This window comes from Nyctereutes procyonoides, unplaced genomic scaffold, assembly GCF_905146905.1.
Source record: "Nyctereutes procyonoides isolate TBG_1078 unplaced genomic scaffold, NYPRO_anot_genome, whole genome shotgun sequence".
NCBI classification, from domain to species: Eukaryota; Metazoa; Chordata; class Mammalia; order Carnivora; family Canidae; genus Nyctereutes; species Nyctereutes procyonoides.
This window is the reverse complement of record NW_026575133.1, coordinates 55,032,129-55,055,776: the sequence shown is the minus strand read 5'-3', so window position 1 is coordinate 55,055,776 and position 23,648 is coordinate 55,032,129. Positions and strand designations below refer to the sequence as shown.

Below are 23,648 nucleotides of genomic sequence, written 5' to 3'. Positions count from 1 at the left end.
GTGTCTGTGTTCTGTTCTTCCTGGCACACAACGGCATTTTCCAGACCTCTCCTCACTTCCTTGCAATGGGTGTGGCCATGTGACTGAGTTCTGGCCAATGACCTATGAGAATGAAGAAATGTGGGCTACGTTCTGGGCCCATAGAGATCTCCCACGCGTGGCCCTCATACTTTTCCTATCCAGGCCCTGAAGGGTTTGGGCCTTGGGAAAGGTACAGCCAGCAGAAAGAAGGGGACGAGCTGCTTGGTGACTGCATGGAGAGAGCCCCCTCCTACCCCACCTTGGACTGTCTGGGAAGCATGAAATTAACTTGATGTTGAGCCACTGGAAGCTTGGGATGGTTTGTTTTAGTACTTAACCTACTCCAATTATTACCACATGGTCTAAGCACATGAGGTATCCAGTCAGAGTGCTCTATTTTCCCCAATAATGTATCTCCAACTTTTTAATGTAAATAAATGCGAAAAATAAGCTGTGTGTATGGAAATTCGCTTGGAACAACTTTATGTAGCTGCATCTCAGATTACTTCATGCCCGAGTTCCAAGTCGGAAGTCTCATTCATGATTCCCAACGAGTTATCCTGCTCAAGAAAACATTAGGCTGACATTTCACAAACTCTTTTATGGTCTACAATCTTCTTTTCAGAACATGTTCCATAGTCTTCTTGTGAGTACTTAGCAAAGGAAGGGGTTTAACTTTCAATTCTGTTGCTTATATTGAAAAGTGCTGTAGTATTAATGTCCAGTAAAATCCAAATCTGCCCCTGTTCTAAAAGGATCCTAACCAAAAGGCTCCATTTTGCTGCTTCAGAGCTGACTCAGCATTGAGTAGCTCAGCAAATGCATGTCCTTTCATCCTTTAAATGGTATGTTAATAAAATTGCCATAAAGCCAGAAAACAAGAAAGATCTAACCCACCTTGAGTTGTATTAGTATTCCACGGAGATCAATGGACTAGCACTCCCCAGAGTGGGGCTCAGCTGGGACTCCCCAGAGGTTGTGCCCTAGGTCTTTAATTTGGGGTGAAGGCAGAGGGGGTGATAAAGCAATTCTGATCACCCTCCTTGGTCAAGTGAGAAATGTATTGAAAATAATTGGACCTGCAAGCCTCAAGTGAATTATGAGAATAACCCTGTCCATGGGGTTAAGACACAAGGTTATACCTCAGACCCCAGGCCCCAGGCTTCTCATTGACACTGGAGATGAAGGCTGAAGGAACCTTGTGAAATGTTCACCCTTTTAGGACCACCCAGGGTTACAGAAGGAGCTGGGCTGACGCTGATAGCTCTTTCTTACCATACAGCTCCCACTCATCCTTTCGTGCCTACTTTGCCATGGCTGCTGAACATTGACCAGTGCAGCCTCTGCTCTCACAGAGACCATCCCCAGTGTTCCAGGGCTCCACTATTAGACAAGGACCCCATCCTGGTTTGTAACTACAGGGGCTGGGAATGTTTATCTCATTAGACTGTAAAATTCCTAAGATAGAAGACACTCCATCCATCTCGGTATTTCTCTCTGTTCCCTGCAAACAACAAATACTCAATAAATCCTTGAGGGGCTGTCCTCCACAGCAGCTGGGCTTCCCCTCATTCTGCAGACCTACACCGCTCAGGCCACCAGCTCTCCTCTCCATCAGCTACCGTTTATGGAGCGTGAAGATGCCAGGTACTATGCCTGGTGTTCTGCATGCAGTATTTCAATGACAGTTGACCCTTGAGCAATGTGGGGATAAGGGGCACTGACCCCTACCTGTGTAGTCGAAAATCTGCATATAACTTTTGACTCCCCCAAAACTTAACTAGTACTAGCTTACTGTACTGTTGACAGGGAGCCTTACCGATAGCAGTCAATTAACACATATTTTGCGTTATGTGTATCACATACTGTAATCTTATAAAGTGAGCTAGAGAAAAAATGATCTTAAGAAGATCATAAGGAAGAGAAAATATATCTACAGCACTGTGCTGTTCAAAATCCTCAAGTAAGTGGATCCACATTGTTCAAACCCATGTTGCTCAAGGGTCAACTAATCCACACCAGAACACTAAAGGGAGGTATTAGCATCACCTCGTCACAGAGCTATGTACACTGACATTCAGAGTGATAAAAAATGTACCTAAAAAAATTTGCAAACTTAGTGTCAAAGCCCGGATTCTCACTGGTTCTCTCTGGCCTAAAGAAACTGTCCCATCTTGGTTTGCTTCTGAGCTGACCTGGCACTCTAGGTCCCTTCCCATTTAAATGGGACCAATGACAAATGAAGAAAGATTCCAAAGTGAATCCATAAAGACACTGTAACACCCTTCTCTGTATCCTGGCTGGGTCGGGAGTTGGGGCCCCTCTGCACACTGCCTTGGCTTTGTTGTAGCCCTGGTCACTGGATGTTTTATTGACCACTTCTGCCTTTTTTTTTTTTAAGATAATTGATTTATTCATGAGAGACAGAGAAAGAGGCAGAGACATAGGTAGAGGGAGAAATAGAGGGAGAAACAGGCTCCCTGTGGGGAGCCTGATGTGGGACTCAATCCCAGGACCCCAGGATCACGACCTGAGTCAAAGGCAGACACTCAACCACTGAGCCACCCAGGTGTCCCCAATTCCATCTCTTTATTCTTGCCATGGGTTCCTTGAGGATGGGTCTGTCTTGTTCCTCACTTCATCGCTCGTATCTGACCCATGCCTGACACAAGGCAGTGCTCAATAACTATCTGCTGGATAAAAATAAGTTCTCCCCAGAACACAGGCCAGATAACACATGGACTCTAGCACCTCTGGGCTACTCAAGGCACTGTGTAACCTGTTTTTCCATGGGAATCTGACCACCTCCATACACTGCTGTGCATGTCTTAAGGCAGGATCCATGTCTTCTGATTTTTGAAGAACGATTATATGAAGAAATATTATTTCCCTATAAACAGTGGATGTTCAGCTATCCTTGATGTTTAACAAATGTCTCTGCAGGGCATTCTTGTAGGTGGCCTGGTCAGGGAGTACTCGGCTGCCTGTGAGAGAGTGCTCACGTACCTTTATTGGCACATACACGTGGCTCATGTTGCTCGGATTGCACGGGACTGGCAGAGGGGCTGCAGTTTGGAGAAGCTGAAAGAAAAAGAAGACAGCCTCCTTCTGTGAGAAGTTCTCAGAGGTTTGCAAAAGTGAGACTGCTGGCACCAGAAGAGAGCTAGAGGCACCTGTGCTGTGGCCTCCTGAATCCTCCCGGTGACTACCCAGCCCACATCCTTCTCCTGAAGGCACATAGGTCTATTCATCACCCCCACCGCTCACTTTCAGTTCAGTGCAGCCGGGAAGAATATGGCCCATCAGCCTGACCCATTAAAATCCCCGCGCGATTCTCTACATTCTCTACTGCACACCTCTCTAACCACCGGCTGAGAGTCTGGTGTGACCTGGGAAACCAGAGTGGAAGACAAGGGGGTCCTCTGTCAACTCAGGGCCTTTGAATGGCTGCATGAAGCAAAGCTCTTGGCCACCACCAACTGAACTTCACACAAGCAAGAAATAAACACCACTTGCTCTAAAACTCTGAGAGTTTGTACTTCTATTACTGTAATTCTCCTCTATGGCAGTTCCTCAAGTGGTCACCCAGGCTCATGTTGGACACCACCAGGAACACAAAGTTCACAAAGCAGCCATCCCATCACTGTATGGCTCCACTGAAGGATTTCTCCTTCAGGCCACCAAAAGCAAACTCTCTGTGCCTTTGTATCAGTCTGCTTGAGCTGCCATAGCAATATGCCATGGACTGGGTGACTGCAACAGCAGACATTTAGGGCTCTCAGTTCTGGAAGCTGGGAATCCAACACCAAGGTGTTGGCAGGGTCAGTTCCTCCTGAGTCCTCTCTCTTTGGCTTGCAGATGGCCACCTTCACCCTGGGTCCTCACATAGTCTTTCTTCTATATGTCTGTATCTCAATCTCTTCTCATAAGGACATGGTTATATGGATAAGGGCCCACTGCAATGACCTCAGTTTCTCTTAATCACCCCCTTTAAAGGCCCTATCTCCTCCAAACATGGTCACATTCTGAGTTCCTGAGGCTTTAACATGAATGAATTTGGGGTAGGCGGGGGCAGAGCTGAGCCAGCAAGAGCCTTCTGCCTACAGTCCCCAGTTATGTCCTCTGGAGTTCCAGGAGGTCAGCTTCTCCCACTTTCTCTGTCCATCCCCCTGCTTATGCTCTCTCTCTCTCTCTCTCAAATGAATAAATAAAATCTACAAAAAAAAAAAAAGAAAAGAAAAAAGAAAGATGAGAAATCAATTGTTCCTATTATGGGGGGCTAAATTGTGTTCCCTTCCAATTCATCTGTTGAAGTCTTAACCTCCAGGGCCTCAGAATGTGACAGTGTTTGGAGATAAGGTCTTTAAAGAGGTCATTACAGTTAAAGGAGGTCACTGGAGTGAGCCTATTGGAGACAGAATCCAATTTAGCTGGTGTCCTCATAAAGATGACAACATTTGAACATACACAGGGGAAGACCATGTGAAGACACAGGAGGAATGTGGCCACAGAGAGAGGCCTTGGAAGAAACCACCCTTGCCAACACTGTAATCTTGGCTATCCAGGCTGTGTACTTTATGGAAGCTCAGGGAAACAGACACAGTTCCCTTTGAGAAAAGGTTGGGATGGTTGTGCCTTCCAGCTGGCTCCACCAGGTGTATGCCCCTCCCCCCACCACACTGGCACAACCAAAGCATGGCATTCCTGGAAAAGCCTTGTGCAGCCATCACTCCTGGGCTCAGTGGGATCCATGATCTTAGGTAATCTCAAGACAACAAAAAGTGCCTCAGCTCTGGTACAGCAAACTAATCCCCAGGCAGCCCCCTGGGGCATCATTAAGAGTGTCCCCTCCTTCTCTGTGAGGGATGGTTTTAAGGTCAGGGTGCAAACTAAACCACTCCACCCGAGTGCCAGCAGTATAACCAGGCAGACAAGGGGAGGATTGTGCTCCTTACCCCTACTCGGGCAGACCTAGCAGCTAAATTCTCAGAATTTACTCTAAAAAAAAAAAAAAAAAAAGAATTTAAAAATTTTAAAAACAATTTTGAGAGAAAGAAAGAAGAAAGAAAAGAAAGAAAGAAAGAAGAGAAAGAAAGAAAGAAAGAAAGAAAGAAAGAAAGAAAGAAAGAAAGATAGGTCTGATGGCTTTGATAGCTCCACCCTTGTCTTGGATCTTGGTTCATCTGACTCTGATGAGTACAGATTCTTGCTCTCAGAGCATCGGTTCTCTGCTCATGACTGCGGAGAAAGAAACAAGAAGTTCTTCAAGGACAGAATGCTGATGGCACAACGAGGGGGACGGCCTTCCCCCCAGGAGGTGCACAGCAATGGACCCGTGGAACCGGCTCCCCTCTCACTTGCTGGGTCGCCTATACACCCAACCACAGAAGAGTGGCAGGAGACCCACCCTGGCGCAACCCACAAAGTTACCTGCACCCCGGTTACTTTCTGCAGTTCTGTCAGGGCTGGGTCTGTGTCACGGACGAGGATGGTGACCATCCCCAAGTCACGGGCCGGCTTCAGATTAGCTCCAATGTCATCCAAGAACACAACCTGAATCCAGATAACACAGACACCAGCATCACTTCAGCCACAGCAAAACTCATGCGTGATGGGCAACACCGGAAAGGCACACAGGAAAATGTGATTAGTGCTTATTTTTTTGATATCAAAGTGAAGAATTATTTTTTTTCTCCATGTATTTGTTTACTCTTTAAACTAAAAATAGTGAATTACATAAGCCTACACAAAAACACACAGATAGATGTACATATTCCCCCATATACGTGTGGGCTTCACCCTGAATTCTGAAACTGTAAGAAAATTAAGGAAAAAAAATAAATTAATGTAAAAAAATTAAGGAAGGTAAACTTATCAGGGTGACATTACAATTCATCTAGGAAATCCAATGTATGAATAGATCCCCCATAAAGTCTGGAAAAGAACTGTAATAAGGGCAGATACTAAAATGAGGCTACGAAAGGTAAAATTTTTTAAAAAATGGGGTGCTAGAAGAGAAATTGACACATATTGATGAAATAGAAGAGAGCCAAGGAATGAACCCAAATATAAATGATAACTTGTGTTGTCTACCTGGCAAGGAAAAAATAGTATTTAAAATATTATATAATTATGTTAACTGTTTTGGGGGAAACATTGAATGCTTCCTTCTCATCTTCTGATAAATTAATAAATTCTGAATGGATCAAATATTTAAATTTTTAAATTAAAAAAATCCTTAAAATTGTAGAAGAGAGCATGAGTGCATTATCATCTTGGATTAAGGCAGGCCCAGACTTCTAAGCGGCTCATCCAACTCAAAAGCCAGAAATGAGAAGATGTTTATTTATGTGCATGCTAAAATTCAGAGCACTGTCACAAGGCTTAATCCAGGGGCTGAGAAGAGCAGGAGAGCAGGAGCAAAGAGGAGAGAGGAAGCGTTCTGGGATTGTTGGCCTATATAAAAGTCCCAGAGAGGGGCCAGATGCCCATCTCTTGTAGAATGTTCTAGGCTGAAGGGTTAGGGAGAGTCCTTCAGAAGTCCTGGCCTGGGAGAACGGGACCCTATCACTGGACCTAGAATCAAACTACCATGACCCAGATGTCCCCACATGCTCACTCCTCAATTTTTCTTAGTTGCAATATCTCCAGAACATTCTTTTTCACTAAAAGGAAGTGCTCACATACCTCACTCGGGCTGGCCTTCAGGGTGTCCAGCACAAACTTGTAGATCTGAGGATCAGGCTTGGCCATGTTGATCCGGCACGACTCTACCACGAAGTTAAAATGTGGACTCAGCTGACACACCAGTTGGGCCAGGCTGCCCCTCTGAGAGCTGTCGTCCAGCCAGTTGTTGGTGAGGATGCAGGTTGTGTATCCTGAATGAGAAATCATCAGTGACTGGACCAGATATAGAACTTTGCTCCAAGAAGCTCAGGGTACCCCACAGGGAACCCCAAAGAAGGGCCCATTCAGGGTTCTTATTTGCATCAGACTCCCGATGCCCAGCTTCTAAACTCACAGATGGGAAAAGAATCATCTTTACCCATTAGCACCTCCTGCCACAGAGACACCAGAGTAAGCTAACTAGAGTAAGTGTTTCTAGCAGATAGAAACACTACATCCTTTAATTCCTTGCAGCTGCAGAGCAAGAGGTTGCAATCTTCATCAGCTCCTATGATCCTCACCATCTTTGAGGCAGGCAGGGCAGATCTTACCATCCACTTTTACAGATGAGCAAACAGAAGCTCTGACAAATTATGAGCTTCACAGAGTCACACAGTGAAGGCAGAACTGGCCCAGGCCCAGACTCCTGTCTTTGCACTGCCACTCCAGTCTATGTTACTGAAAACTCTGCTCGGCTATCTTTCAAAACACCTGCCTTAGCTGTCAGAGGCTGCATTCCCATCTCAAAACCAGAGGAATGTAAACAGAGACAGCATTATCCCCTGGCTTTCTCTCTCTAACCAAGAAGGCAAGAACCAAGAGATGCTGGAAACGAGGCACTGATGAGACCAGTGGTGAGACTCTTTCCATGTAACATGAGTGAGAAACATGGACATGGGATGGCTTAGGCACAACCAGGTAAGTGTACTTATAAGTGGGTAGAATGATTTTGAATATACCTGTAAAGAAGAGCTGGGCTCTGACAGTAAATAAATGTCTATTGGATGAACATGATCCCATGTCCCAGACCATTTGACACCATCTGAATTCATGTCAGCCAGCTCATAGCTCAGTCACTTTGACATTCAGAGGTTGAGACTATCACTTAAAAGGCCTTCATTTTCAATCACTGTGACAAGAGGTTGGGTCATTCTGGTCATTACTAGTGTCACTGGAGGGAAAGAATTCTGCTCACAAGGCAGTCTCTGGCACAAATTGCTTTATTAAATAAAATTCTTTCATTTTTTTCTAGCTATTCTGATAGCGCTACTTTTGGCCATTTGATGAAACCTATTTCGGGGCTATGCTTTAAGAATGGCTTCCCATCAAGGTCCAGAAATACACATTTCAATGTATTCTGACATTCGAACCTAACCCTCCCAAGGATTCTGGTGTGGTTGATTCAGAGAATGGCCAGTATTGGATCCTTACCCTTCTTTCTGAGAGCAAGAGCTGCCTGAAGCATGGGGTGGTTGATCTTTCTTGCTGCAGCTGCTCTGCCAAAGATTTGACTTATAGAGAAATTCTCAGGGAGGCAGATTCCAGAGACCTCAGCACATTTCCTGCAGCCTTCTTCCATGAGTGGCACCCACTGTAAAAGTGAATTGATTAGGGACTATCAATTGGTACAATCCTTTGGAAAAGCTTTTGGCAGCATGTACTAAATATGACCGTATGCATTCTCTGTGATCCATCAATTCCACTCCTAGACACACATCCCATGGAAATGTCTACAGATGTTCCCCAAAAGACATATACATATATACACTATAATAGTGCACAGCAGCAGCACTATTTCTAAGAGCCCCAAACTACAAACTACACAAATGCCCCTGTTTATGGGCTAAATGGTGTTCCCCCCAAATTCAAGTTGAAATCTTAACCCCTTACATCTCAGAATGTGATTATCCTTGGAGGTAGGGTCTTGAAAGAGGTAATTAAGGTAAAATGAGGTCATGAGTGGGTCCTAATTGAATCTGACTGGTGTCTTTGTAAGATTAGGACACACACACACACACACACACACACACACACACACACACCTGGTGTGTACCCCACAGAGGAAAGACTGCAAAGACATAGAAGATGACCACTACAAGAAGAGAGACCTCAGAAAAAAACCAATCCTGCCAACACACCTTGATCTTGGGCTTCTAGTCTCCAGAGCTGATTAGAAAATAAATTTCTATTATTTAAGCCACTCAGTCTATGGTATTTTATTATGGCAGCCCTAGCTAACTATTATACTTGTTAACAGCAAAATGGATTCTGATATATTTACACACTATGATAGCAGCACTAAGTGTAATAGTTCAAACTGAAAACTACCCAAACCCCAATAGCAGAACGATAGAGAGCTCATATATAAATCCATGCATACATATAAGCTGATTAATTTACAATAAAGGGGCCAAGAATGTACAATGGGGAAAGGCCAATTTCTTCAATAAATGGTGTTGGGAAAACTGGACAGCAACATGCCAAACAGTGAAATTTCACCACTGTTCTCATCACACACAAAAATCGACTGAAAATGGATGAAAGACGTGAACATAAGACCTGACACCATGAAACCCCTAGAAGAAAACATAGGTGATAAGTTCTTTGACATAGGTATTGGTGATGATTTTTTGAATCTGACAACAAAAGCAAAGCAACCAAAGCAAAAATAAACAAGTGGGACCATATCAAACTAAAAAGCTTCTGCACAGCAAAGGAAGACATCAACAAAATGAAAAGGCAACCTAGTGAATGGGAAAAATATGTGCAAATCATACATCTAATAAGGGGCTAATACCTAAAATATATAAAGAACTCATACAACCCAACAGGAAAAAAAAAAAGCAAACAACCTGATTATAAAGTGTATGGGAGATCTGAAAAGACATTTTTTCCAAAGAAGACATAGAGATGGCCAACAGGTACATGACAAGATGCTCAACAAGACTAATCATCAGAGAAATGCAAATCAAAACCACAGTGAGCTATCACCTCACACCAATTAGAATGGTTATTATCAAAAAGACAAGAAATAACAAATGTTGGTGAGGATGTGGAGAAAAGGGAACACTCCTGGAATGCAAACTGGTGTAATGTAAACTGGTGCCGTCGCTGTGGAAAACAGTATGGAGGTTCCTCAAAAAATTAAAAATAGAACTACCCTATGATCCAGCAATTCCACTCCAGTATTTATCCAAAGAAAACAAAAACACTAACTCAAAAAGATATCTCCACTTCCATGTTCACTATAGCATTTTTTATAATAGCCAAGATACGGAAACAACCTAGATGCCCAACAATGGATGAATGAATGGATAAAGAAAATGTGGTATATAAATTTAACGGAATGTTATTCAGCCACAAAAAAGAACAAAATCCTGCCATTTGTGACAATCTGGCTGAACACTGAGGGCATTATGCTAAGTGAAATAAATCTGACAGAGAAAGTCTGTCAAATACTGTATGATCTCATTTGTATATGGAAACTAAACTAAAAACAGAAACAAAAACAAAATACAAAAAAAAGCCAAACTCAGAGATACAGAGAACATGGTTGCCAGAGGCAGATGGTGGGGGACAGGGTGGGAGAAATGTGATGAGGGGGGCCAAAAGATAAAAAGGAAAAATGAGATACAAATGCCAAAACTGATGCAAGATAAAATATATAACATGAATAGACTAAAACCATTAATGAAATTGGTAAAATAATGAAAGTATTCACCTTTTCATAAAAATAATAAAAATCTTCCAGCAAGTTCCCACCATCACAAATAGCTACCTACTAGCATCTGTGGCCAACAGCTCCATCTTCCCTTCTGTTGCCAGAGATAATGGTACATTATTTTAATCCAAGCTCAACTCTTCTAATTAGATTCCATCTCTTTCTCTTTTTTTTTTTTTAGAGTTGGATGCTTAACTGACTGAGGCACCCAGGTGCCCTATATACACAAATGAAAAATTAAAAGATGACATTGATTTCTAAGATACGATTTTTGAAAAGACAAATTGAACGTAAGTAGCCTTTGTCATAGAATATAGTTGACCCTTGAATAATGTGGCACCAGTGGGTTTCCCTTCCTTATTTCTTTATCAGCCATCTCCCTCCCTACTGGATCACTGCCATCAGCATGCAAGCATGCGGTTACCATAATGAAAACCTCTTTCTTGACTTTATCTCCTCCTTTTACTGCCCCATTTTTCTGCCTCACTTTGCATCAAAACTTCACATAGTCTTCAAGCCTATGTTCCAATTCTTTCTTGAACATACTCTGATCAGGCTTTTACCTCCACATTCCACAGAAACTTCTCCTTTCAAGGTTATCAATGGCCTCCATGTTGTGCTGCTGTGCCTAATGGGTACTCATCAGCCTTTGTTTTGCCTGACCCATCAGTTGCATTGACACAGATGACCACTTCATCTTCATCTGAAATTTGATAACTTCTTGGCTTTCAGGACTCCACACCCTCCTGATTTTTCTCTTATGGGTGGAGATTCATTCTCCATCCCTCAGTCCTGAGTCGTCCTCATCAACCTGACCTTTAATATTAGGGTACCCAGGACTCTGGATTCTCCCATTTATACTCCCTTTTTCAGTGATCACACTGAATCCAATGGCATTAAAAATGCCATTCATATGCTGTGTGTGTATATGTGTGTGTGTATTCAGTCTGGACATCTTTCAGCTCTGGGTTTGTATATCCAGCTACCTATTCTATACTATATTGGGGATCAATAAGCATTCCAAATTTTAAAAATCCCAAGTTTGGCATCTGATTTTCCAGCCCCAAAGCAGTGAACAGCGACTGATACTGTCCACTGATTCTGGCCAGAAATGTTTGTTATCCTTCATTCCTCTCTCATACTCACACTCAATCTAAAGAAACCATGTTGAATCTACTGTCAAAATATTTCAGACTTGGACCACTTTTTAACCACTCCCACCAATATTACTTTAGTCAAAGCTACCACCATCTGTCACCTGGATCTTCCAATAGCTTCCTTAATTAATCTATAATGATCCTTGCCCTTTTGGACTATTTATGCAGTAGAAGAATGAGGTTTTAAAAATATCAGTCAGGAGGTGGATTTGAGGCTTGCTTGCCTTCCCATCTCCGTGTTTGGCTGCCACTCAAATAAACCTTTTCCTTCCTGCGAATACATATACATAAATGTCACTTCACTGCTCAAAATCTCCCAATTCCCTTCCATCTCAGGGTGAAAAAAAATGGATAAATAGATCGGAGTATCCTCATACAATGGAATATCATGCAGCAATGAGAATAAAACCATCTATGACTGCACACAACAACATCTATGACTTTTACAAATACAATGTTGAGGAAAAGATGCCAGATTCAAAAGATTCATCTGTTAGGTTCCATTTACATAAAGTACAAAATAGGTAAAAGTGATCTCTAAGGTTGGAAGTAAGGATGGTTAGTTACCTTCCAAAGAGTAGTGTTAGAAGGGGTTTGAAGTGGGGTGCCTACAGTGCTGATTTTTTTTTTCTCTTGATCTGGGTGCCGGTGACATGGGTGCACTCAATTTGTGTGAAAATTCATTAAGCTGTATACTTTGTGTATTTTTCTGTTTGTATTGTATACACAAGTGAAAAAAAATTTTTAGAGTCAGATGCTTAACTGACTGAGCCACCCAGGTGCCCTATATAAACAAATGAAAAATTAAAAGATGACACTGATTTCTAAGATATGATTTTTAAAAAGACAAATTGAACCTAAGTAGCCATAGCCTTTGTCATAGTATAACGTTGACCCTTGAATAATGTGGGGGTTGAGGATGTGAACCCTCTGCATAGTTGAAAACTCACATATAAATTTTGACTCCCTAAAAGCTTAATTACTAAGAACCTACTGTTGACCAGAAGCCTTACCAATAACATAGTTGATTAACACATATTTTGTATGTTAAATGTATAATATACTGTATCCTCACAATAAAGTAAGCTAGAGAAAAGAAAATGTTATTAAGAAAATCATAAGGGAGAGAAAATGCACTTGTGTTATTTATTTTTTTAAAAATCCATGTATAGGTATCATGCAGTTCAAATGCATTTTGTTCAAGGGTCAACTGCAATTTGCTTTTTCAAGCCTCATCTGCTAACCATTCAAGTTTTCTAGAAGCTACACAAAGACAAAAGAAGTCAGAATAGGTGCAGTTTTTTCACACTAGAAATTCAATCTATAATTCCTATGTTAGTTGAAACCACATTGCACTTCCCTCTTTCCTTCTCTTCCAATAATATTAACTGCAGATTTCTTATTGATTTAACATTTCTTTTCAACAGTATCATTAGTTTTCATTCACCAGGGGCCACTCCAGTGTGTGTGTGTGTGTGTGTGTGTGTGTGTGAGAGAGAGAGAGAGAGAGAGAGAGAGAGAGAGAGGTGCCTTCACAGAAAAGATGGTTTTTACTTCCTACTGCAGTAGGCCCTAAGTAGGCCTTTTCTTTTCTTTTTAAAGATTTTATTTATTTATTCATGAGAGACAGAGAGAGGCAGAGACATAGGCAGAGGGAGAAGCAGACTCCTTGTGGGGAACCTGATGTGGGACTCGATCCCTGGACCCTGGGATCATGACCTGAGCCAAAGGCAGATGCTCAACCACTGAGCCACCCAGGAGTCCCAGCCCTAAGTTTTCTGACAGACTGATAGGTGGCTGTAATTCATAAAAAGTGTTAAAATATAGACCATGTTCTCTGTCTGCTTATAGAATAGATTCTCAATAGCCTTTCTTCCTCCACACACTGACTGAGAATCCAAGTGGTTTCAGATCCTGATTACTTTGTTAAAAACCAACTGAGATTGTAGTCACAATGGTAACTGCTATTTATTGAGCAACTTACTCTGTGCCAGGCACTGTGTGAGGCACTTTCCCAGCTTCCTAACAACCCACAAAGTAGACAATAGATCACTCTCATTTTACAGATGGTAAGACTGAGTCTTTGGGGGTTTGAGTAACTTGATGGAGCAACACAGTCTGTAAATGGGAGCTGTGATTCAAATCCTGCTCTCTGACCTTGGAATGATTAATAATAAATGACTTAGTTATTAATAAAAAACTCCTCTCCACAATTGCCCTTGTCTGAAAACAGCTACTCTAAGGATGACAATTATCAATAACAATAACAAAACAAACAACAAATAAGCAAAAACAACCCCAAACAAAGACTAATGAGCATTGGCAAGGATGTGGACAAACTAGAAATCTTGTGCACTGCTCAGGGGAATGCAAAACAAAATGCAAAATGCAAAACAGTATGGAGTTTCCTTAAAAATTTAAAAACAGGGCAGCCCCGGTGGCCCAGCAGTTTAGTGCTGCCTTCAGCCCGGGGTATGATCCTGGAGACTCGGGACTGAGTCCCACGTCAGGCTTCTGCATGGAGCCTGCTTCTCCCTCTGCCTGTGTCTCTGCCTCTCTCTTTCTCTGTGTGTCTGTCGTGAATAAATAAGTAAAATCTTTTTTAAAAATTTAAAGACGGAACTACCCTATAATCCAGTAATCCCACTTCTGGGTCTATACCCAGGGGAATTGAAAGCAATGTGTCAAGCAGGTATTGGTACACCCATGTTCACAGCAGTATTATTCACAATAATTGAAAGGTAGAAGCAAGCTGAGTATCCATCAACAGATGAATGGATATGGGGATCCCTGGGTGGCTCAGCAATTTAGTGCTTGCTTTCGGCTCAGGGCATGATCCTGGAAACCCGGGATCAAGTCCCACATCAGGCTCCCTGCATGAAGCCTGCTTCTCCCTCTGCCTCTCTCTCTCTCTCTGTCTCTCATGAATAAATAAATAAAATATTTAAAAAAAAAACAGATGAACAGATAAAATGTGGTCTATCCATATACTGGAAAACTATTCATCCTTAAAAAGGAAAGAAATCCTTTCACATGCCACAGCATGGATGAACTTCGAAGACATTATGCTAAGTGAAATAAGCCTGGCACAAAAGGACAAATATTGCATGATTCTACTTATGTGATGTGGCTATAGTAGCCACATACATAGATAGGAAATTCAGTAGTGTAGTGGTCACCAGTGGTTAGAGGAAAAGGATGGGGACTTTTTGTTTAAAGGGTATAGAATTTCAGTTTTGCCAGATGAAAAGAGTTCTGGAGATGGATGGTGGTGATGGTTTCACAATGCGAATATGCTTTACATTACAAAATTACATACTTCATAATGATCAAGAAGGTAGATTTTGTATTGTGTATTTTACCACAATTTAAGAAAAAAAAAAAAGCTATTCTGGCTGCTGTAATTCCCTGGCATAGGTCTTCAAGGGGCTGGAAATTTTTCCAGTCATGGGGTGTGTCCTGCTGGTTGGCCCATAGAGACAATAAACCAGTCTTAAATATCTCTCTGAGTGTCTCTGAGCCTCCAACCCAGTCTTATGAAGTAAATACTATATGGGGTAAGTGGGTGAAACAAACATGGGTCTGCCCTCAGAGAGCTTCTAGTCAGTGTGGGAGATGGTCATGTGGGCTCAGAGCGTTCTTGAGGGGGTCTGTGAAATGTCGCCTTACCTGAGAAAATGTGATCTCTCCCCTCATAAGGCGGGCACTGAGCCATCTGGGCCCCCTGTCTGGGAAGCTTCATTCAGAAAGCCTCTGGAAGACACAAAGAAACAACAGCATGTATATTCAGATGACTTCATCACAGCAGCATGTAGGGGACAGACACTATTTCTATCCACAAACTCGGATTAGAAAGGCATATTCTGCTATGGATGGGGAAAGGCAAAGTTCAAGTTGGGATCTTAGCCTGAAAGAGCCATCTAACAAAGACATGAGACCATAATTTAAATGATGAGTATGCTGGCAGGTGAAGCAGCTCATGGGGCACCACCTAGCAGACACTTTCCAACTGGCAGGACTTCTGGCTTTGCCACTTAAGGTACAAAATCAAGACTATGATATAGATCCTTTTCCATCTTCAGCTTGTTTGCACAAGGCAGTGCTCCAAAGGACTTCTTTATTTTTTTATTTTTTTTCCAAAGGACTTCTTTATCAGTACATATTCAAAGGGAATGAAAGATTTTTTTCTGATTTTGATTCTGAGCATATAGTTTCTATTTCATTTTGACCTTGTTTAATTTTTAAACAGTTTTCTCATGTTACGAGGCAAATTGTGCCTCTCCTCACCTCCAATTCATGTGTCGAAGTCTTAATCCCCAGTACTTCAGAATGTGACTGTATTTGCCTTTAAAGATGTGATTAAATCAAAATGAGGTCATTAACGTGGGCCCTATCTGATGAGTGGTGTCCCAGGGAAGAAATCAAGACATAGGCCTGAACAGAGAGAAGACCATGTAAGGACACAGGGAGAAGATGGCCGTCTACAATCCAAGAAGAGAGGCCTCAGGAAGAAATCAACCCTGCCACCACCCTGATCTTGGACTTCTGACCTCTGGAACTACTACTGAAGCCAGCCAGTGTATGGACTTGGTTATGGCAGCCCTAGCCATCTAATACCTCTCAGCTCATATTTATCCCTTATCACAGACCCAAGGAGTAGCAGACACACAGAGAGACCAGCTAATTACCCTCTCACATTACAAAATAAAAGTTTCCATTCCACTTTCTTGGTAATTTCCCACCCCCAGGAGCGGATCAGCTACCCTCACATGGCCAGCTGGGTGAAATCAGACGGATAAAATATGGTACATAAGTGGCATGCACATACACCTCTGCTCTCCCACACCCCCAGCTGATGTTGATAATCCATCACCACACCCGATTCCACTACACAGCTGTGCAATCCTTCTCAATACAGTGCCTCAGGCAAATATTTACAATGGACTGAAATGAACAAACCAGTTGAAGTATTTACCATTCCCAAGTTAGACAACAAATATCTCTAATCTGGGAGTTTTATTTCTGAAAATAGTCAACTATCTTCCATTCGACTAACCCTCTCACAGGTAACAATTACTAATTTTGCACAAAATATAAAAAGATATATTCTTACTACTGTAGCCTTCCTCAACATCCCAGTAATAGCAATGGCCTTGCCACACCTTTGCCATCAGTTGGATGGATGGATGGATCTATCTATTTCCTTATTTATTTGAAAGATCTTGTTTTTAAGTAACCTCTCCACCCAACAATCCCTTATCTGAAGCCTCAGAACCAGATGAGTTTCAAAAGTCAGTAACATTTCTAGGAGGGTCTGGGGTAGCTCTCTTAATCATAGTGATTGGTATTTCTATGGAAATTTCTAGGGAAAGGTGTGACTACTCATAGTAGTGGGACAGATAAAGATGATAAGCAACTCCTCCCACTTCTCTCTCATGATTCCCCTCCTCTCTGGCCCCACTGGACTATGCAATACTCCAGTGTGCATTCCATGCTTTCTGCCCCCAGCCTTTGCTCATGCTGCTTCCTTCACCTGGAATGTTCTCTCTTCATATCTCTTCCCATCAACCCCTTATCAATCTTCTCAGGCTCTGCCTCCATTAAGGCGTTTCTGGTTCTCTGCTCAGACCTAATCTCTCCCTTCTTTGAACTACCTAAGAACTTTGTTCATTTTAAGACACTGCCTTCATCTTATACTCTGGCTATCAGTGGATGCCTGAATTCACATACCAGATGCCAAGCATGCTGAAAATGCCCCATGCACGGCAGGCCCTTCAGGCTCACCTTCTGAACCAACACCTCCATGGTTGGTTCACATACTCCATAGGCTAACAAGGTCAAGACCATGGACTCTGACCTCCTGGTATCAGCTAGCTTTGCTATGACCCATTTTATGGCTGCTGGGAACAATTCAAATCATGGTCATGGAGGGAGGGTGTGAGTCTGTGCAACACTAGATAAACAGAGTATGCCCAATGCATCACCTTGGATGTGCGCAAGACTTTTATAAAGAAACAAATGTGTTGGAATACAGCTGCCCATCCTAATGCGTTACCTAATTTAACCCTCACAAAAATGTCTAAGGGAAGGCATTTTCCTATCTTAAAACTAATATTCAGGTTTCAGAGGAGTTGGCTCAGACTAAAACAGATTAACTGAGGTTACCCAAGAGTAAGTGTTAGAGCTAAGATTTTTAATCAGGGTCTGACTGAGAGACCATTGCTCATTTAAATACCCCACACTTGCAAACCTGTATATTTATGACTTTTTCTCACAAGTCACCTTCACTTCTACATTGATGAGGTCACATGCACAAATACACCTCACAGCTTACAAGAGTAAGCTCTTTTTATGTATTTTAAAAAAATCAAATTTATGAGTCAAAAGGAAGTAAAACAACACTATGGTTAAAGGGCTTCTAAAAAAGCTCACTAATCTTTCTTCAGCTTTTCCTCCTGCAAATGATCTGAGTTGGACAAGTCTCGATTGAGAGTGGTCCTCCATTTTCAATACTGCTTTCAAATACTAATTACCTAGGATGTGATTATTCTGACTGTGGGCCTTGTAGGCACTTTGTGTTTATTGACAATAAATAATTATTGATACACTTACTATTGCTGTTGATATATTGGTATCAATTTACTATTGATATACTTATTGATGTACTTAGTTACTCCCTACAGATTGATATCTTTCCCAGAAAGATAACTGAGGGAGGTGGGAAGTCAGGATGAACCAGAGAGGAAAGAGTCCTAGACTAGGAGTCAGAAAAACTAGGTTCCCTAGCTGCCTGTGACTAATGACTAATTATTATGCAATCAAGTTAATTTCCTGCTCGGCTTCAGTTTCTGTATCTGTAAAAGTAAGGGTGGCTCTAGATTCTGAGAATCCTTTGGGCTTGTCATCTTTGCAGACCCAAGCCTTTTATAATATATAATGTATATAGTATAACAGGTTAGAAAGCCCTGCTGGTCTTTGGTATCACCAGAATTCCAGAATGGGGCATGTTTTGTATTGCTCTGATATGATTTCAGATCCACTTGTTGGTTCATGACAAAGACTAAAAACCATGAAGTTGTTGTGAGAAGTAAAGCTGTTTTGCTGGGAGAGTGAGGTAAGCTGGAAGAGCGTGCCAACATCTGGTCATCTGTTCCATTGCTCTTGATAAGAACTCAGTGGCTCAATTGCTGATGGCCTCCCTGGGTGTCTATCAATTAAAACATAAAGCAGCAATACCAAGAGTTTGTGAGGACTATCCAAGAGTGTTTGGTCTGGGCAGGGGACTGGGCTCATCTAAACAGCCCTCCAAAGCCCTTGGGGGAATTAGCTTTTGCCTGGGCAAAGGTTAACTCTTTACTCTTTAGAGCAGCCACCAGCTGGGGAATAAAGTCCTCTTGCTCACCAATGCTGGTGCCATCGTTCCCTAGCAACATGCTCTGGCAACAGGGGACTTTTACTTTTGCAACAGCCAAGCTGGAGGGCAGCTCTCAATCGGCTAAGCCATCTCTCTCAAGTACAAACAAAGTTTGGACTTCCTTTCAGAGCCCCTTGACCAGAACAATAACGGGATTAATCTATCATTGTTTGGGAGTATATTGTTTCTTTATTGGTGTAATGAAAGGACATTATCCTGTAGGCTACTGGCTTGTGAAATACCTGCAGTGAACATGGATTAAAGAAATAGCTGCCAAGAGAAACAGTCTTCTGAGCATGAATTTGCCATGAAACCTAGAGGCAGTACTCTCAAAGCTTCCACCCTGCTCCGTATTCTTGCCAGTAGTTTAGAATTTAGTCTTCCTTGGGTATTGCCAGTGTGACCTATCTTTCTTAATTTTTTAAAATATTATTTACTTATTTATTTGAGGGAGAGAGAGTGTGTGTTCACAGGTGTGCACAAATGGGAGGAGAGGCAGAGAGGGAGAAGCAGACTCCCCTCTTAACAGGGACCCCGATGGGGTGTTGGATCCCAGGACCCTGAGATCATGACCTGAGCCAAAGGCAGATGCTTAAATGACTGAGCCACCCAGGCGCCCCCCTTTTAACTTTTTAAACAAATATGCTTGTCTTCCTTCTGAGTATAGGAGAAATATATATTCATAAGTAGATAAACCCTGAAAACGCAAAAAGTAGAAAAATGAAGAAAATCATTCATCATCTCACCTGGGATTAATAATCCCAAACACATTCTGGGGTATTTCTTCCACACAGTTTTCTGCATGTAGCTCCCACGACCCCCGCGCCCCTGCCCCTATAATTGAAACTATGTTTCAATTACATTGTTGTACGTTCTGGTGGGGATTTTTTTTTTTTTCAATGATCATAACAGGTCTTTTCTTATGTTACTGAACTCTCCTTCTGAACATCCTGTTTACTGGTTTACCGGTGATGCTTCCTAGTTTATTTCCCAGTGGTGAGGCTCTAGGGCTGTTTCTCTAGTTGGCTATTAGAGAACTTTTTTTTCCCCCTCTCAACTTCAGCGCGTCTTTAAGGCCCATTCCCGCGAAGCCCGGGTGGCCCAGCGGCTGAGCGCCACCTGCAGCCCCAGGTGTGATCCTGGAGACCCGGGATCGAGTCCCACGTCGGGCTCCGTGCATGGGGCCTGCTTCTCCCTCTGCCTGGGTCTCTGCCCCTCTCTCTGTCTCTCATAAATAAAATCTTAAAAGAGAGAGAGGGAGAGAGAAGACCCACTCCCCTTACACAGAACGCGGGGACAGCAGTGGAATCCAGGATAGAGAGCAATTTTGGAGTCTTTCGAGAGATCTAATTCCTTGACATTCACAAAGACGATGGGTCCACTCGCGTACCCGGGGAACTGCTTCCGCCTTTGCAGGACCCGCCCCACGGCCCCGGGAGTCCCGGGAGGCAGCTTCGCCCTTACCTGGGCAGCGCCAGCTTCTCCTCCGTGCGGCGCAGGGCGCCGACCACCGAGGGCAGCGCCAGGACCCCGTCCAGGTCGAACACGGCCGCCCGCAGCGCCATGACCGCCCCGGGAGCCGCAGCCCGAGCCGGGCCGCCGAGCCTGCACCGCACTGGTCCGCCCGGGCCCCTCCCGGCCCCGCCCCCTGCCCTAGTCCCCGGCCCGGGTCGCGCCCCCGCCCCCCCGGCCTAGTCCCCGCCCCCTATCCTGGTCCGGCGCCCGGAAGCCTGGATTCTATCTCCACCCCTTCCAGGCCCCGAAACCTGGACCGCTGACCGCCTCCAGCGAACTTGCCAGACTTTCACCAGCCTGCGCGGGCCTCAGAAAAAGAAAGTCTGAGAAAGAGCCAAAGGCCACAGACCCTTTGAAGCATGCGCGCGCGTGCACGTGTGTGTGTGTGTGTGTGTGTGTGTGTGTGTGTGTGTTGCCAAGAGCTTCATTCTGTATCTGGATCCTGTGATATTTGTTTCGGTTGGCATTCTGGATTCTGTTGATTGGGTTGGCATAGCCACTAAACTAATCGTTTTGCTGCCCCTCCTTTTGATGCATGTATTTACAGATCCCTCCCTATGCTGAGCTCGCTCCCCTCCTCACACACGTTATCTGTCAAGGCAGAATGTGTTTCAAGAATAAAATATGCTCCAGATACCGTCCGCCAACTCAGAATACATTTATTCTGATCTCTTGTTGGAATGAGGCTTAGAAGTAAAAATTGGGAGTACTTATTGCCCCTTTGTACATTCTACTTGTACTAATGCTGCCTAAAAATGTTCCAGCTTTGTTTGGAATCAAATTCCATATTATTGGCTCCTTTGTTTCTGGACTTTGCTTAGGAGTGTGTGAGGTGTACTTGCCTAAGGGTTGTTGCACTCTTCACGCCTTTGTACTATAGCTCTGTGAATCTTTTTAAAATTTTGTTTATTTATTCATGAGAGACACGGAGACAGAGGCAGAGACATAGGCAGAGGGAGAAGCAGGCTTCCCCCAATGTGGGACTCCATGCCAGGACCCCCAGATCATGTTGTGAGCCAAAGGCAGACAGACGCTCAACCCCTGAGCCACTCAGGTGTCCCTAGCTCAGTGAATTAAAACATCCTTTAGACCTTGTGTCATAGCTTGCCAGGAGCATGCTTCAAGACAGACACTAAAGACCTCTCTGTTGAGTGTGTCGTCTGTGAATTTATCCAAGCTATTTTCCTCCATTTAGCTAGAAGAATGTTGTGAAAGATCATCAGATACCTTACTAAAATCAAGAGGCATTGATTTACAACAATCTTTGCACCTACAAATCATCAATCTGGTGAAGAAGAAAAACGAGTCTACTTTGGGTGTTTTGCTCTGGTGAAATATGACCATGTTTACTCCTCTTGCCTCATAACCTCTTTTGGGACCTGCCTGAGGCTGTTATTGGTGCTGAGATCCACTCCTACGAAGCAAAATAGAAAGCAGGAATTGCAGAGTCAACAATGGCAAATTTAGCAGAGAGAAGGGGAAAAAAAGCCATTTGATTTTGGACTTGGGTGACACGGGACAACCTCTTTCAGAACACTTTTAGTGGTTGTGGAGATAAAAGCTAGATTGCCCCAGGTTTGAAGACCTAGAGAGAAAGGTAAAGTGACTACAGCAGTCTCTCAAGAAACTGGTGATCTCAAAAGCAAAACTGAGCTTTTTTAAAAAAAATAATGAAATAAAAGTGCAACATGACTTGTAGAGTATGAACTCTCTTAAATTAATTCTCCAACTTAGATTTTCCTTTGGTCTCCAAACTTGCATATCTAACCTCTTACTCAATATTTCATCTTGAATATTCAACAGGTATCTCAAATTTATCATGACCAAAACAGAACTCTTGCTGCATCCCACCTCTCAAGCCTGTTTCCCCCAGCACGTTCCTGGTCTTACTCAATGGCACCCCCATTCATTCAGTTACTTAGCCCAAAGAACTTGGAGCTGCTTCTGGATCCCTGGGTCCCGGCTAAGCTGTGTGTTCTTGAACTCAGTCCCAGTGCTGTCAGGTTGATTAGGGCAGAGGTAATAGCTTCTAGTTCAGTGGTGAGTTTTGGGAGTCTTTCTTAAAGGCTCACCCCAGAGTTCACTCCTCCACTGCTTTCAAAGGTTTTGTCAGTTCCTAATATCCTGTATTAAATATCTTTCTATTTAAATTACCTAGAGTGATTTCTGCTGTTTGACTGGTGTGGTACCATTTAGGAATACATATATGCATATGTTTGTAAACATAGGAAAGCAAAGAAGGACACGTGGACAGAATTGGATTTTGTAAATACCCCCTTTGAGAAGGAAAGTAAGAAACACAGAACATGAGACTCCATTTTAAGATGGGAATCATTGCCAGTTAAGAGGAAACTGTGAAACTATGACAGACCTTTGTTTATTCAGAGGTGGTACGCTAGTATATTGATCTAGTCTGGAATATTTTATAATACATTAGGAGTTACAGAACTTCCTTACTGAACTGCCTAGGCAAGGTTTAGAGGTCTCAATTGCGTTTTGCTGTGCTTTTCTGTTTCTCATGGGTCACACTTCCCCTAGGTTTTCTGCAAAACCAAGGTAGAGGAAGGTTAAGAGCTCACTCAACTGGGCTATGGAAAGGGGGATCTTTTTGAAATATAAATCCCACCCCGTATGTCTGCTAATTTTAATATTCATAAAATATGTTTGAGGTAATAGCATGGAATCATAAAAATATAGCTAATGTAGTAGCACAGATTCAGAAATTATACCTCATGTCAATCACTAAGTTTACAGTGAACTCACAGTAAATTCATCAAGTTTTGTTTTGGATTTCCTGCCACCGCCACCCTTTCCCAGAACCTGCTAGACCTTGGTTTTCCAATGCTATTTTAAAACTCTATGTAACCCTATTGCCTCTCCTGCTGTAGAGATTTAAACAAATCAAGCAAAGTTAAAGTTGTCTCTGGCAGTTTTCTAAACCCACATTCTACCTGAAGCCTTGTCTTTCGTAAGTGCAGCAAATGAATTTCCTTAATTCATAGATGTTGTATTCAGCACTTTCTGGGCACTTGGGATTTGTTGGTAAATAAAACAGACAAAAATCAGGACTAAGAAGCTCCCATTGTAGTGGAATGATGAGTTCAAGGAATTTCTAGTTGCTTCTGGGGCCATGAGAATGACATTAGAAATATTT

General features: G+C 42.8%; 1 protein-coding gene across 1 annotated transcript in view; it reads right to left on the bottom strand.

Moving 5' to 3' along the window:
- EPHX2 (epoxide hydrolase 2) overlaps positions 1–20,608 on the bottom strand; it is a 61,389-nt gene extending 40,781 nt beyond the window's left edge. The window contains 7 exon segments of the mRNA XM_055346000.1: positions 3,028–3,102; positions 5,452–5,574; positions 6,709–6,899; positions 8,119–8,278; positions 15,235–15,275; positions 15,278–15,318; positions 20,444–20,608. Coding sequence (XP_055201975.1) covers positions 3,028–3,102; positions 5,452–5,574; positions 6,709–6,899; positions 8,119–8,278; positions 15,235–15,275; positions 15,278–15,318; positions 20,444–20,544 — 732 coding nt within the window. The 5' untranslated portion in view covers positions 20,545–20,608.
- Between the last annotated feature and the right edge of the window lie 3,040 nt (positions 20,609–23,648).